This window comes from Pangasianodon hypophthalmus, chromosome 14 (genome assembly GCF_027358585.1).
Source record: "Pangasianodon hypophthalmus isolate fPanHyp1 chromosome 14, fPanHyp1.pri, whole genome shotgun sequence".
Lineage (NCBI taxonomy): Eukaryota > Metazoa > Chordata > Actinopteri > Siluriformes > Pangasiidae > Pangasianodon > Pangasianodon hypophthalmus.
In genome coordinates, this window is record NC_069723.1 from 14,800,573 (window position 1) to 14,814,922 (window position 14,350).

Consider the following 14,350-nt stretch of genomic DNA (forward strand, 5'->3'; position numbering starts at 1 on the left):
AGCCACAAAGCAAGTAGGATTTCTGTTTTAGGAGCAATCAATCAAACCATCCTCCATAAACATTCTCGTGTTACTCACCTATAGCCGTGGTAAGGAAAGACACCTGCTCTGTCTCCTTGCCATCATTATACACTGCCAGGTGCCAGATGCCTGAGTCCATGTACTGGATGAAACCGGTGTCATGGCTGCCAAGGGGCACCAGGCTTCGTGACTGAGTCAGAGCCGGCGGTCCGTCCAGGCTTTGAACCCCCTGAGCCAGGAGCCGCCGTCCATCCAAAAGCTCCACAAAGTCGAACTGGAGACAGAGACGGAGACAAGCAGACCGCAGACAAGTATTAGGATGACACACAAGCTCCCGCACACACACACACACAGACACACACACGCACACACACAAATACTGTGGAGCGAACAAAGGACTGACACAAAATTGACTGCTGCTTATTTGACAGTCTTGGTGAGATATGTGCTTGTGAGGAGGTTTGCTGCCTGCTCTTTACTCTGAAGATGTCTGTAAAAGGAAACAGTGTGCTGATGGGGAAAAAGGATCTGAACAATAAGCTAAAAAGATCAGATGTTATTACCTTATTGCTCTTATTCACTACCAATTACTAAGCACACAAAGTTAAATGTAAATTGTGTATATATTCCCCTTATCCAATTGTTTGAAAAATCAATTTAGGCCTTAGAATAATTTCCAGTAATATAATAACACTGGAACTATGATACAAATCAATAAAGCCAGTTCAACATGGTTGGTGTTCGATACCAAAATTAGATGTCTGTTTGATTTTACAATCTTTGTGTGTGGACTGCAGTTTACAACACAAACTTACAAAATGAACATACATCCGGTGCGCATATGCTGCAAGTGTAACCTTTTAGCACTAAGCAATTGTACAATAAACAAGCATTGATCTACACGTTCATTAGAAAGACAAAAATCTCTGACATTTATACAAATTTAGCATTCTCAGAGAGGGGATTCATACTGATCATTACTGCAAATAAGTGCCTTGTTTGAAAAACCCACCTGTGTGTGTGAAGGAGGAAGGCCTCTTCTTCCATAAATCCCTACCAAGGCATCTTTACTAAGGGACACGTTGAACTTGAGGTACATGGGGTGGTCAATGAAGACCTGAGACCTCCAGAAGATCCCGGGCGGTATCTGCTGTGTGACCTTACGGCCCACATCTATCTCGCCCATGTCTATGAAGCTGTCATCTGGGAACAAGCCATCCATTTTGCCTGTGATACAAAGCAACAAAATGCCTCCACTGTGATTTAGATAATACATTTCTAAAAAGGAGGTAGTCAAGGGAACCAACAGAATGACCAGAGTGTCACTGATCACTGATAATCCTACTGACAGCCCAGTCTCATTCACACGTAATGGCTATTCTATGAGGGAGCAAAGCATGCTTGCCATACCACACCTTTCTTTATGGGACTCGGTGGAAAATGGCAACATCTGCTTGGTCATGTACATGGGCCAATTTCCGCAATGATGGCACCAAAACCAGACATGCCTGCAAACTGAACCCGGAGGACTCTGAGGCAGTCAGCTCCACAGACGACTCCACACGCCACACCAGATGGCAGCCCCTCAAAAAACACCATCATTTGCAACGTGTTCGATCCGGAGAGACAAGGTACGCTCTCCTGCCTTGGAATTTACTGCCATGGATCATATGTGAACACATCAATGCCAACTCTACATTATATAATACTTTACTATTCCATTTTAAAATTGTAGTAGCTCCAATGTCACAATATAAATTCCCTTTACTGCATTTCTGGTATATTTCTGTGGCATTTCTCATTTTTATTTCTTCCTCCCAAACATCTTATTATTTGAATAATAGAAAATCTGGATGCAGCAGGCATTTACATCTTGTACTTTTACATCAGCAACACTGAGACGGAATCAGAAAATAAGTGTGCATAGCATTGGGATGACACTGGACTGATTGGGTGTGTTTCTGGTGACAACTGTGCTCTGTAAGGCAGAATTACAAACCCCTGCCTATTGATTTCCCTTCAGCTACAGCCGTCACTCACATAGAGACAGGCTTGCAGTGGCCTGGTGCGTGTTGCTCTCTCTCTCTACACTGTCTGCTAAATGAAAAAGGATGACTCTGTGACTCATCTATATGGTAATGGCTGTGATCTCCACCTTTCAGCAAATCAAACAGCTAAATCTGGGCTCTGTTCTGTTTTGAGAGCAGAGAAAAAGTAAAACTTTCCCTACTGTGCAGCTCATCGGCATACCACGGGGGTTAGCACGCACTTTCTTCAGCTGCCAAGAAAACTGAAATCTAGTTTACCCAATGAAGGGAAGGCATGCCTTCTTTGGACGGAATACAAGTTCTAATCCCACTCAAGCCCCTGGGTACCTGCTCCCCCAAAGCGGTGCCATCACTTCCTCCAGGAATAAATAATACCCTTAAACTTGTCTGGGAACATTCACCGGATTACAATGCAGATCTCGTAGAAAGCTGCCAAAACTGGTCACAGCATGGAGCTGGATGACAAATAATCCTGGATCTGATGAAGTCTTTGAAAAATCAAAACTAAGACGTTATAATGTTGGCCAGTGATGAGCTGCATCAGTGGGGATCCTCTAGGAAATTAGCTGGATATTTTGGAATGCGTGACTGGATTTGTGCCGGCTGAAGGACACTAGTAAAGCTGGCTGTGAAGAAAGTTTTGGAGGGGTCAAGTATGGTCAGACTAACGAAAGTAGTTCTTCAAGCTTTGGAGAAGTGATTCCCAAACATGTTTCGTTCCATGGACCTCCTCAGTACAGTTTTATGAACATAATCCAACCAGACAACCACTATTTAAATGTGTACAGTAATAATTTGGCTCTTTATTGGAGCCAAAGAATATGTTATTGCTGAATGTTCCACTAACAGAACAAATTACTAAGTCTATACTATTCTTGTTTTGAGTTTTTCAGGATCTGATTTGAGTGATCAGTCAAATAGACCAATAACTGTTAGAACTCAATAATAAATATAATAAATTTGATAATAGTGGGTTGTGATTTCCCTTGACTATGCATCATGGACCCCTGAGGGTCCAACATTCCTGCTTTAAGCCATACAAAATACAAACTAATAATTACTCACCTGATACCACCAGCTTATTCAGGAATGCAAACAACTAAATGAGTAAAAGATTAATTCCACAACCTAGTAGCACACACACCAGCACATAAATGCTTTTGTCAAAAACCTAATTTCTAAAAGAACTATGCTCAACTGCACCTTGAATTGTTCATTTGCTTTGAGTTACTTCTGCACTCAATGAGGCTATGACAAGACTATTGTTGTTAAAGTTACAAATCCTCCCAGAATCTCTACGTACTTTTTATTACTTCAACTACGCTTACCTGCAAGTCATTGTGAGAGCATCTGCAAAACTTACTACTTAGTACTGCTTGTATGCATTTAATCATCAGAAATTCATTGAAAAATTGGAATGTTCAGCAAAATATGCACATAAAATTTGTGAGACCGCTAATAATTGTCCATAGGTTAATTATGATTAAGGATCAAGAATTTTCTATTTCATCTGTCCATATTTTTTGTACATACCATCTTCTCTACCCCTGCGGTCTGGGAGCTCCAGCCCTGTATTGCCGAGGGGAGGCAGGCCCAGGTCTGTAGGTATGGACAGGCTGCTGGTGTTGTCTTCTGCCAGCCGGTATAACTGCCCTTGCATGGGCTGTAAGTGCCAGTTCAAACCAAACAGATGCATGGCTGCAAGGCAACAACACGTGTCAGAAATTAGCATCAGGGTTCTAAGAGAGTTTTCAAACAGTGCTGAGGCTGATAATAAATGAAAGCTACAGCCAGGTTCTAATTTGCCATTATTAGAATCTGCATTTCTGTTTGCTAGAATAGTTGTTTGAATATCTCTTTAGTGCAAAGACTACAACCTTGTTCAGTTACATACTTTGCAATAAAAAGTGTTTACAGTACAGAGTGATGATATATTGACATATTGTTCGGTATAACATAACACAACAAATGGGCTTTTCTTAATGTGGTGCTTTGGCAAGCGATTCTCTTTCATTATGAGGAAATACTTTTTGTGAAGGATGAATTCTTGCCGAATCACTAAAAAGAGGGTGAATGGGTAATAGAGTTTTCTTGCTTGCAAAGCACGGGTAAAAGCCAAAAGAGCTGTAAACCCCCACAACCATCTAACCCTTCGGGGCAAAAAGAGTGTTGTAACTACCAGCACAGGGTCCCTGGGGTAACACTATTCTTTTCATCCCAATTACCTTACTAATAACACCCCCACTTCACACACTCCCCAGGGCAGGAGAGACAAGGAAATGATCAAGTCAGCAGGAAGAGAACAGAGAAGCCTGGTATCAACAAAAGGAGCGACCTCTGGGATGAACAGCCATGGAGCCGAAGACTTTGGAAGAGTGACGCACCATGATGGATTACCCGAAAGAGCAAAGAAGTGACCAGCTTTACTGGGAAATATCACACCCCCGAACATTTTGGTCAGCAACATTTGGTCAAAACAAACAAGAACAATCAACCATCAGGTTTGATATACATAACTTCCTAGGTTTGGTATACATAACCAAGCCAGTTCATTCCAAGAAGATTTATAAATACAACTTGGAGTATGGCTTGGTTATTGAACCAATATAAGGTCTAGTACATTCTTTCTTAACACTTAAATTTCAAAATCCGATTTCATTCATCAGCACATAATTGGTACAAGACTACAAGGTGCCCAAGCACATTCCTGAACTGTACCCTCTCACTCTCAACAATGAGCAGCAGCAAAAATAGCTTTCCATTTCACTTAACATCTTTGAGAATAAAGAGCAAGTATTGGTTTCACTCGACAGCAAAGATCTTATCTCGAAAAAAGTGAAAGGGGGTCTAAACAAATTGATTTATTTTCATGTCACAGCAGTTGGGGGGAAAAAGCTTAGCTGGTGTAATTCTTAAAATACTGAACTCAATCTTAATTTGTATTCTGCAGTTCCAATCATATAAGAGTACAAGGAAAGAAAACAACAGTGTAAGGCGTACATGCTTCTGACTAAGGGCTTTGCTGAAAAAGCAACAGTTAAAGTGTATAATTGCAAGGTATTCTGTACACATTATTATTATTTCAGGCTATTTATCAAGATATTTGTTGTTGTTTTTCACAACAAAGCAAATGCAAGAACATTTTGATTTGACCCTATTTTAGAGTGGCCATTATTCTAAATTATACACCTACAGTATGTAATTGACCAGTGCTTGTACTCGAGGTCATAACATAATAATGAATAATTTATTGTATAACCACACTAATAATAACTGCAAAGTGACCAGAATCTTGTGCATGTTGTGGAATCTTTATCCATTAATGGGCAGAAGGCAGAAGTTAATCAGTATTAGCAAAATGTCATCAGCAATTAATCCAAATGAAAGATGTGTTACTATGTGGTGATAGCACTGGCTACCCATAAAGAACTTTACCAAAGACTTCTTTGACTCCTAAAAAATATATATGTATCTCAGCTCATCAGGTCAGTGGTATGACACCTACTGGCCCCCCTGTAGATGCTGTAAAATCAATGATCCTGCTTGCCTTGGCTTTAGAAATAGCTTCAAACTAGCAGGTTACAAGGCCCCAACACTGAGCTGACAGTGTACAGATCAAAATTTTGGTGATAAATGAGAAAAAAAGCACAGCTTTGCTCCCCAGTTCCTCTCATCCATTAATTACAGTCATATTAGTCTTCTACATCCTGCTTTACATCTTCCCATTTACAAGCTGCAAGAAAATCTGGTCTCCAAAAATAATGAGGCCTTTGATAGAGCTTGCCATAGAGGCTGGAAAGTCTCTCGGCTCTGGTTTACTGAATCAATAGCTATTTGGAAAATTGCTGAGTGCCTTTTACTGATTGTATTCCACCACATCTCGGCATTCCTGCCGACAAGCCCAGATTTCTGTGCTTTTTTTGTGTTGAAGTAAACACGGATGAGCACAAAAAATATCTTGTGAGACAATATAAATGCAAACAATCAGGTCCCTCTGCATTGGCTGGAATTGACTACGGCAGAGGCGGGTGTGAGCACACTGAGACAGATGGCACCATTTGTCAAGTTTGGGTGGTGCATGCATGCCTCCTCCTTTCTTTTTCTGTCCATTTTCGTCTCTTCCTCTCCATTCCAATTTCCTTCTCTGAGTCAGTGCTTGAGGACTGTCCTGGACAAGCACATCAAACAGCATCAGGAGCCCGTGGGTCATGCCAAACATCCAAGCAATCACTCCAGTGTAGGGTCTGTCACTCATCCACTGTCAGTCTCTTCACTGTTAATGGAAAATGACTTGCCAGAACAAACCTCCTAAGCATACCCCTACACTATTATTATTTACCTCAGGCAATTCCTGGTATCTGCATGATGCAGAGCGCTTGGTCAGAATCCAGAAAAGTGGATTATGAAAGAAATATGTCCCTTTGTTCATCCAAACTTTGGCATAGTCCGGATTCTTGGCTAGCTCTAATGGAAGAAGACTGGCATCCAAAATCTGCACGCCTGTTGCAAGGACAGGTGGTTGCAAGGGCTACATGGCATTCACATTTAAGCTTTGGTCTGGACCCGTGCACTGCTTTTTTCTCCTTTTTTGGCATGGCACATGGGCAGAGCAGCTAATTAGGATGCAGAACACCAGTGCAAACTACTCCCAAGGTCCGGTGGAAGAAGCAAGGCCCATTAACAGGTTGTTAGTGCCATCAGTGCAGCAGCTCTTGCACTAAAGGGAATTAGTATAAGCAGAATCAACAGGTTCTCCAGAAAAGCACAAGACCAAAAACAACACCACGCATGAAATACGAAAAAGCATAAGGTGTGCCATTGGGGTAGGATCTGACTTGGAACGAGAAGATCACTCGTCCTCCATACAATGGACAGTGTGCACTAGCAAGCATAAGGTTTGTTAACTCCTCTTAGACACCAGAATTGATGATGTGCCAAATGCAGGTAGTTCTCTGTCCTCTCATTAGCGTCATAATGACTCTGATACCTTTCGTGAAGGGGAGGAGAGTGTGCAAAGCCTGTGCCACTTTTCTGTGAAGCCTTGCCCTATTGGACCAGACTGCCATTAAGATACTGGCAGCTGACAAAAATAAAAGGTGAAACGATGTACAAGAGAAGAGAGGCAAGATTACTGGAACACACTTCCAAGGATAGAGGTAATTATCTAGAGGTAATTAAATCCACTGACTGGGGGGAAGCAGAAGATTTTTTTTCCCTCTCATTAATTCATTGATTACTAATGATGATGAGATTTGTGGGGGGTCTGTGTCACACATGCAATGACAGGCACAAAACCTGATAGAGTCAGTAAGAGATGTGACAGTGGCTGTTGGTCATTGCCTCTGCAGGGGAGGCAAAATCCTGTACACTGTGTCCTTGATTAGGTTTTTTTGCCTGCATACATGCCACTACTTCAGAAGGTCTTGAACAATTCTCTAAGTCTGAAGAAAAGACTGAATCACTTCTCTGGAGTCATCTTTCTTTTCTTTTCTCTGACTGTGAATGTTGGTGTCTAGCAAGTGCAATCTCAATTTATTCTTTAATTAAATGGCCATGTTTCTGTGCATCAAATCTTGACAGAATTTTAAGCCTGATTTAATCTCAGGAGCGTCTCATGACCGTTTTGTTTTTGGTGAGGCAGGACAACGTTAACAATGATACAGCCTCAAACAAAATTAAGTCAAGAGGCTATCACAGTTGACTTATGCTATAGGCTAATATTTAGTAAATTGTTAGAGCAACCCTGTAATAGGCAGTTGAGAGAAGACAAGACTTGGATGAACCTGAACAAACTAACTATGCACCCCAATTTTTCAACAAGAGAACAGAAAGATGTAGTCTGGTATAAAAGCCAGCCTCTCAGCACAGACGAATAGCCTTCGAAAAAAAAAAGAACATTTCTGACATAACTCTTCAACCTCATTGTTAAATTTGCCTCATTTGTAATGTAATTTAGCCTGTCAATCTTTCAGATGACCAATTTTTTTATGGCTTTACTGAAAACTACAAACTAAAAAGATAACTTGATAACTTGCGTTCAGGTGGATTTTTTAAAAAGAAAACAAGCTGTGTTTGATAAAGCAGGTGTTTCCCATCACCACTGTCAAGGTATACAAGACGAACACAGAAGAGGCAGAATCACTGACTGTCCTGTCTGCTGCCCCTTTCCATAAACAAAATTCATAAACAAAACATTCATAGAGTGGCTATGAAGCACAGTGATTCGTACCCCAATGGGCCTCTGTTAGCGCTTGTTGTAGTTCCCATTTTTGACCAGTAGGTGCAATAATAACGCTACTGAGCTAAATGGGGTGCTGAGCAAGCTGTCCAACGATTACGTAACATCTAGAATGGCGATTAAATGGATATCTGAACATCGGCTTATATCTGTCAAACAGTTAATTAGTATTTCAACTAGTAATACAAACAAATAAAACAAAAAAACAGCCAAGTAAATAAAGACTGATGTGAAGTGACTAGAAGCAGAAAATAAAGACACAGCTGAAATAAGAATTTGAGTGTGTGGGAGTTCAAACTGAGCCAGTTTCAACATTAAGAGAGAAAGAGAGCCCAGCGTGAGCAGAAATGAACACAGAGGGAAGCTGATGACCTTCAGATGCGGCGAACATAATGACCTTCTTAATGGCACCGCTGAGAAAATGGCACACGCCTCCCGACTTTTTAAACCACACACTCCACCTTTTAAACAAATAGTTTTATGTGAACTACAATAAAAAATACAAGGGAAAAAACACCCACATAAACACCACACACACACACACACACACACAAACACACATGACTCTAAACATCTGTCAGAAGATTTAATTGGGTTCATTAGACAACACAGTTAGGGTTTCCAATTACAGACCTCCATAATTAATTGCACTTGAAATTAACTATATTTTCTCATCAGCTTTTAATTAAACGTGGCCCCTTGTTCTTGATTGGAATTTCTCGATTCTCAGGGCGAGCTAAGGTTCCCTACATGTTTACTCAAGGGTGCATGGGGAGATGGTCTTGATTTTTTGGGTTGAGTAATTACATGAAGTAATTAGGACCCATCAGCCTGTTGGGCTCCTCAGAGCTCCTGGCGAGGTCAAAGCCGAAGTCGGCCACAGACACACAACTTTCATGCTCAGCTTTAGCCTGTTACTGCTTATTGGATTTATATTTTATGCAGTACATCTGCTATTAACAGCAGATTTTACATTTGCATTCGGGTTTCAAAATACAGTGGCAAATTGCCATCATAAAAAAAAATTATTTATGCAAATTTTCACAGCAAAAAAGAAATAGATAATCATGATTTACTATCATTTAGCCAGAGGAGGGAAGTAGAAATTATGTTTTTTTTAATCATCATTCTGCTACGATGCATATTTATTCTCAGTGATGAAGTAGCAGAAGCTATTTTCTCTCTGATGATGGGAAATTGTTCTGAAAGATATTCCACCGTCGCCGTACTGATGTGCCCTTGTGCTTGCGCTCTCCATTTTTTCTTTTTCATAAAATCTTATTTCAGATCCCCTCTCCTAAGATTGCATTTAACAATGAAATAATTTATATGCTAAATAGATACACATGTTAATGTGAGCCATATGATGAAGTCCTTTTGTCAGAGCTCGGAATGTAAAACATACCCTCAGTTTGATGGATGGCAAAAATCTGCATTTGTGGTGTGATTGGAAATAAGGCATCTTATTTCTTTTCACACGCATGGAATGTAACAGCCAGGTTCTTAAAGGACCACAAGGGAGCGTGTGCAAAACATTTCACTACTGCATGACAGATTTGTGATAAGACACCGAGGGACTAGGACTAGAGAGTTCAAAAGCATAGTCTTTTCAGCATACACAAAGCTTATTAGTTTCATGGAAAGGTGTTATTTATTAAAAAGAAAATCTTAATTAGGGTAGGGTCTAGACTGCATTTGAAACGTCTGACTGAAAAAGTTCTTGGGAGATCATAAAATTTTAACTGACTGGAAAAAAATAAAAATCCCTGCTTTAATAAGATGAAATACATTCAGCCTAATGTTCTCTGGTATGCCTGTGTATTAAAATATTTAAAGGAAGTGTGCTTCTCAAGTTGGAACAGTCCTCATTAATAGACTGGCGCATATTTCTAGGCTCTAGGATAAAAAGCTGAATATAAGAAGGGTATGAACTTACCGATGAAGTACGCCAACAGGAACACCAGTGTGATGGAGATGAGGATGGCACTGAGGGCGGCGCATTTCCAGTTGCAGTGCTTGTAGGGCTTCTTGAGGCTGAAGGCCGGTCGGGTGAATGTGCTGCGAGGCAAGGGTCGCGGCGGAGGCGAGTACACTGTGCTGGAGGTCAGAGGGTAAGCGGGCGACGTTGTGCAGTACAGCGGTGAGCTCCCACCAGGCTTGAACAGAAAGTGTCTAAAAGAGCGCAGTAAGACTGTATTGCACAAGTTCAAAAAAAAAGGCCTAGAAGCGTGTTGACGTGTTATATTCAGGGCTGGCCCGAACAGCATTTACAGACTTTGAATACTCGTTGGTGTTTCCGCCTTTCAGCAATTAAACATAATTTTAAGTATGTTCTAAATATGTCCAATAGGCGACATTGATGTATTAGTTGTGTATATTGTGAAATGAAATGAAATTATTCAAGCAATAACATGAGCGTAAACAAATAACAAGACAAGGTACTTCTTCTGACTGTGCTATATATGCTCCAAAAGACGAAATAAAAACTTTTGGGAATCGTACCCCTTTCAGCAGATGTGTAACAACGGCAACAGCTAAAGAAGGTACAAATTATAAATAAGGGTTACAGGTGTTAACTTTGTGCATCTAGCTTCAGTCCTTTAACATTACATTTGTGTTTACTGTTTTGCCCACTAACAGCTATTTTTTAAGAAATATTTTATACAAGATCTTTTTTTGTAAGAGATTGACTATCATTCACTGATATATCTGCCATTGTCTTTGATGTTTTGGTGTTTGACATGACATGTGTCATGTTCATGTTTTGGTGAATCCCAAATGGCTCCCAATTTGGACATATGTATGTATGGTGGAGAAACCATTATTTCAGTGCTTACGTGCTGCACTTATACACGGAGTTAGATGGTAAAGACGGAACCAAAGTAATGAACGAACACTGGAGTATTCAAATGATTCAGGCCAGCCTTTGTTAAGTGTTCTCCCCCTCTGTGTTAGACAGTAATGAGCACCTCTACACAGTCAGTGAAGCTGTCACTTACACTTTTCAGTTGCTTTGGCCACTTTTAGACCTGTGTGGGGTTAAAAACTTTCCTGCCACCAGGGTTTGCTGCACTGAAATTGTGAATCGATATGTAATTTAATTTACAGCCCGAGTGACCACGAAGGATCCTCGTTAATATGGACCCGTGCGGTGACTTCTAATTCACCTCCAGAGGGTGTGTCTCCGGAGTGCCAAGAGGCTGCTGGATATATATAGCAGGGCACAAATGGTAAGGGCAGCTCATTTGCCCTTGAAGATCACGACACACTCTTGTTAAAGGATGCTCAGGTCCGATTAAGTGCTTTGGTTTCTCATTGGCCTTTAAAGACAATAAGAGATTTTTGAGACAATTGAGACCGCTTTACTGACTGAGTAAGAGATACTCAGAGATGAATTACATATGAATCATATGCAACCTTGATCAGTCTAATGTGCTAAAAAAATCAATTGCAATTTTACTTGCTATCATTGATCATGGTTAGCTCTGTGCATGCAAAAAATATTTCTTGCTGGAAGGCGCAGTTTCACATTTAAATAAAAGAATAGATTGGAAAGACAAGATCAATGCACGCATGTACTGCCAGGAAGCATGGCAAAGCAGATCCTACTAGTTACGGCGGCCGCGGTCGGAGCATGCAACATACCCGTCACTGTAAGCATTGTCGCGGCGAGCCGTAGCCAGTATGTCCATCTCTATAAGGTTGTCCTGTAAACTCTCTAGGATTGTCTGCTTTGCTATGTTTCTACACACAGGTAGAGAGATGGATAGATGCAGTGAGAGTGAGGGACATGCATGCAAGAAGGAAACACAGATGTGATTATCCTGTGACTTCAGAAGTAAAGATGGAAAAACTGACAGAGACAAACGGAGAAATCAAAACTAAAGCCCTTATGGAACTAAACTAGGAGTTTGTTGTTTGGTGTAAAGCCTCCCCATTTCCTGTACTAAACAGTGTTTTCCCCACATAAACATGTACCTTGTATTGTATGACCCTTGCCCCTCTCTGCAAGAGTCCTGCTCCTCTCTGATAAACATTAGAGTATTCTGGTTCCTTTGTGGTTGGGGTTAAAAGAGAACAAGGCGTTACGTTACCATTATACATTTTGTACCTTTTAAAAGTAAATTTAAAAGTCAGAAAATCACACATTATGGTTTGTAGGCAATTCTACACTATATTTTAAAATGGTAAATATTTTCAAGAACAAAATAGATATTAACAGTCAGGAGAAAATAGCTTTCTCTTGTCTGAGGAATGCCAGATCACGTCTGCATCAGCCCGCTGTTCCATAAGGGAATGCTGAGGTAATGCAATGGAAGAATGAACCATCAAGCATGCAGAGCACAGACTCCACACCTTCAGTTCAACAAGAGAAAAGACTTGTTTCCCTCCTGTTTACTTCCTGTTACAGGCTACTCGCTCTCTTCTCATTGTTTATTGCTTATTTGTTCAGCCAGCGAGAGAAGCGTTAAACTTTTAATGAAAAGGAGTCAAGCTAGGAAGCGGTTCGGCAAAATCCAGTGTAGGTGGACAGGAAGAATAGAAAAAAGGAGCCAAGGAAGACCAAGCTAAGCCACAACATTGTGGGAGTCTCTATCTCCATTCATCCCTTTCAACTAAGAGAAAGCACCATTTTCAGGCCAATAACTAAAGCCCCATGTTTCCCAGTCCCTGTGAACTTTTCCTAATGGCTCTATTTTCTGTCAGAAGACTTTATATAACTAACGGATTGGATAAGGGAGGGGTTGATAATGCTGATTTATTCACTTTTCCAACACCTCCTTTTCTCCCGCATGCTGGCTGGCGTGACCATCTGTTCCCTTCTCTTCTGGGAATACCTGCTACAGATTAAACTTTGGGAAAATCCGTAGCGCCTAATCAGTCATTATGTCGTTAAGTGTCCCTCCGCAAACTGAAATTAACACTCATTTTCCTGTTGAGTAGACCGCCACAGCAGCGATCATGTAGAGATGGAGAAGAGTGAAAATAGTGATCTGCAGGCAAACAGATCCATAGCATATGTGCTTGTCAAAAGAAATTTGATTGTAGTGAGAATAAAATATTAAGGGAAATATTGTAAAGAAAGTCAAAAACTAAACCTGAAAGATTGTACATATTAGAAGCCAGTTAGGTCACATGTACGGAATAACACGTGACAGATCATGCTGTTATCTGAAAATAATCTACGCTGGGGTGGTGTGATAAGGCCCAATGTGCAAGAGCAGTAACGCTACCCCACGAAGTGCATTATTTTCATATAACAGCATGGTCTGGAGTGTGTTATTCCACTTAAACCACAGCGATTTGCCTACGATTATAATGATTAATTTATTAATGTGCGTAACGTTGTGCATTTTAACAGTTTATTGTTAGATTTAATGTTACAGAAAGTCCGAGAGACAAGTTAGTTCCTGTTCTCACCTATGTTATGGCTGCAATAAAAACTGTGATTGAAAAAAAGCTCCCTCTCAGTCTCTTTCTCTCTCTCTCTCTCAAAAAAAATGCAGCTCATCATTTTACCAACAAACTGGAAAGCGTAAACTCCTCTGTTCTGAAGACTTTCCTGTGCTGATAAACTTTGCAAAGCACAGTGACTGTTACAAAGCGCTTACAGTCGAGACTCCTTCCATAAATGTTAAATAAAAAAACTCTTAACAAAAATGTCACCACATCGACGCTTATATACAGTTTTACTTTTTGAGCAACATGTTTTTAAATCCATTTATTAGTCTTAGATTATGTGAAGTGTCTGCCGTACAAGTCCCTGTGTATGAGCTGTTATTATAGAAACAATAACGTATTAGAACAGACACATTAATATAAACCTATCGTTCATGCTACAGCCAGAAGAACATTTGAACTGTGCTGTTATACAGAAATAATGCACACCTTCTGACCAAACACATTCAAGCACTCAAAAACACTGTGGTATAAGTACATCATAAGAACTGGCATTGAACTCATGGAATATACTGTTAAGAAGTTCTTCTGGGACTATTTGCATGGGGCCGTATTAAGAGTTGAATTAATATCAAAACTGCAC

General features: G+C 40.4%; 1 protein-coding gene across 6 annotated transcripts in view; it reads right to left on the bottom strand.

The window, feature by feature from the left end:
- Positions 1–14,350, bottom strand: part of tenm4 (teneurin transmembrane protein 4) — a 192,900-nt gene that overhangs the window by 86,615 nt on the left and 91,935 nt on the right. For 5 of the 6 annotated variants that reach the window (XM_026934852.3, XM_026934846.3, XM_026934845.3 and 2 more), the window contains 6 exons: positions 12,286–12,360; positions 11,953–12,051; positions 10,244–10,479; positions 3,603–3,767; positions 1,034–1,248; positions 79–295 (listed from right to left, as the gene is read on the bottom strand). In XM_026934852.3, coding sequence (XP_026790653.1) covers positions 79–295; positions 1,034–1,248; positions 3,603–3,767; positions 10,244–10,479; positions 11,953–12,051; positions 12,286–12,360 — 1,007 coding nt within the window. The remainder of the gene's footprint in view (positions 1–78; positions 296–1,033; positions 1,249–3,602; positions 3,768–10,243; positions 10,480–11,952; positions 12,052–12,285; positions 12,361–14,350) is intronic. The other variant, XM_026934849.3, reaches the window with a different exon arrangement.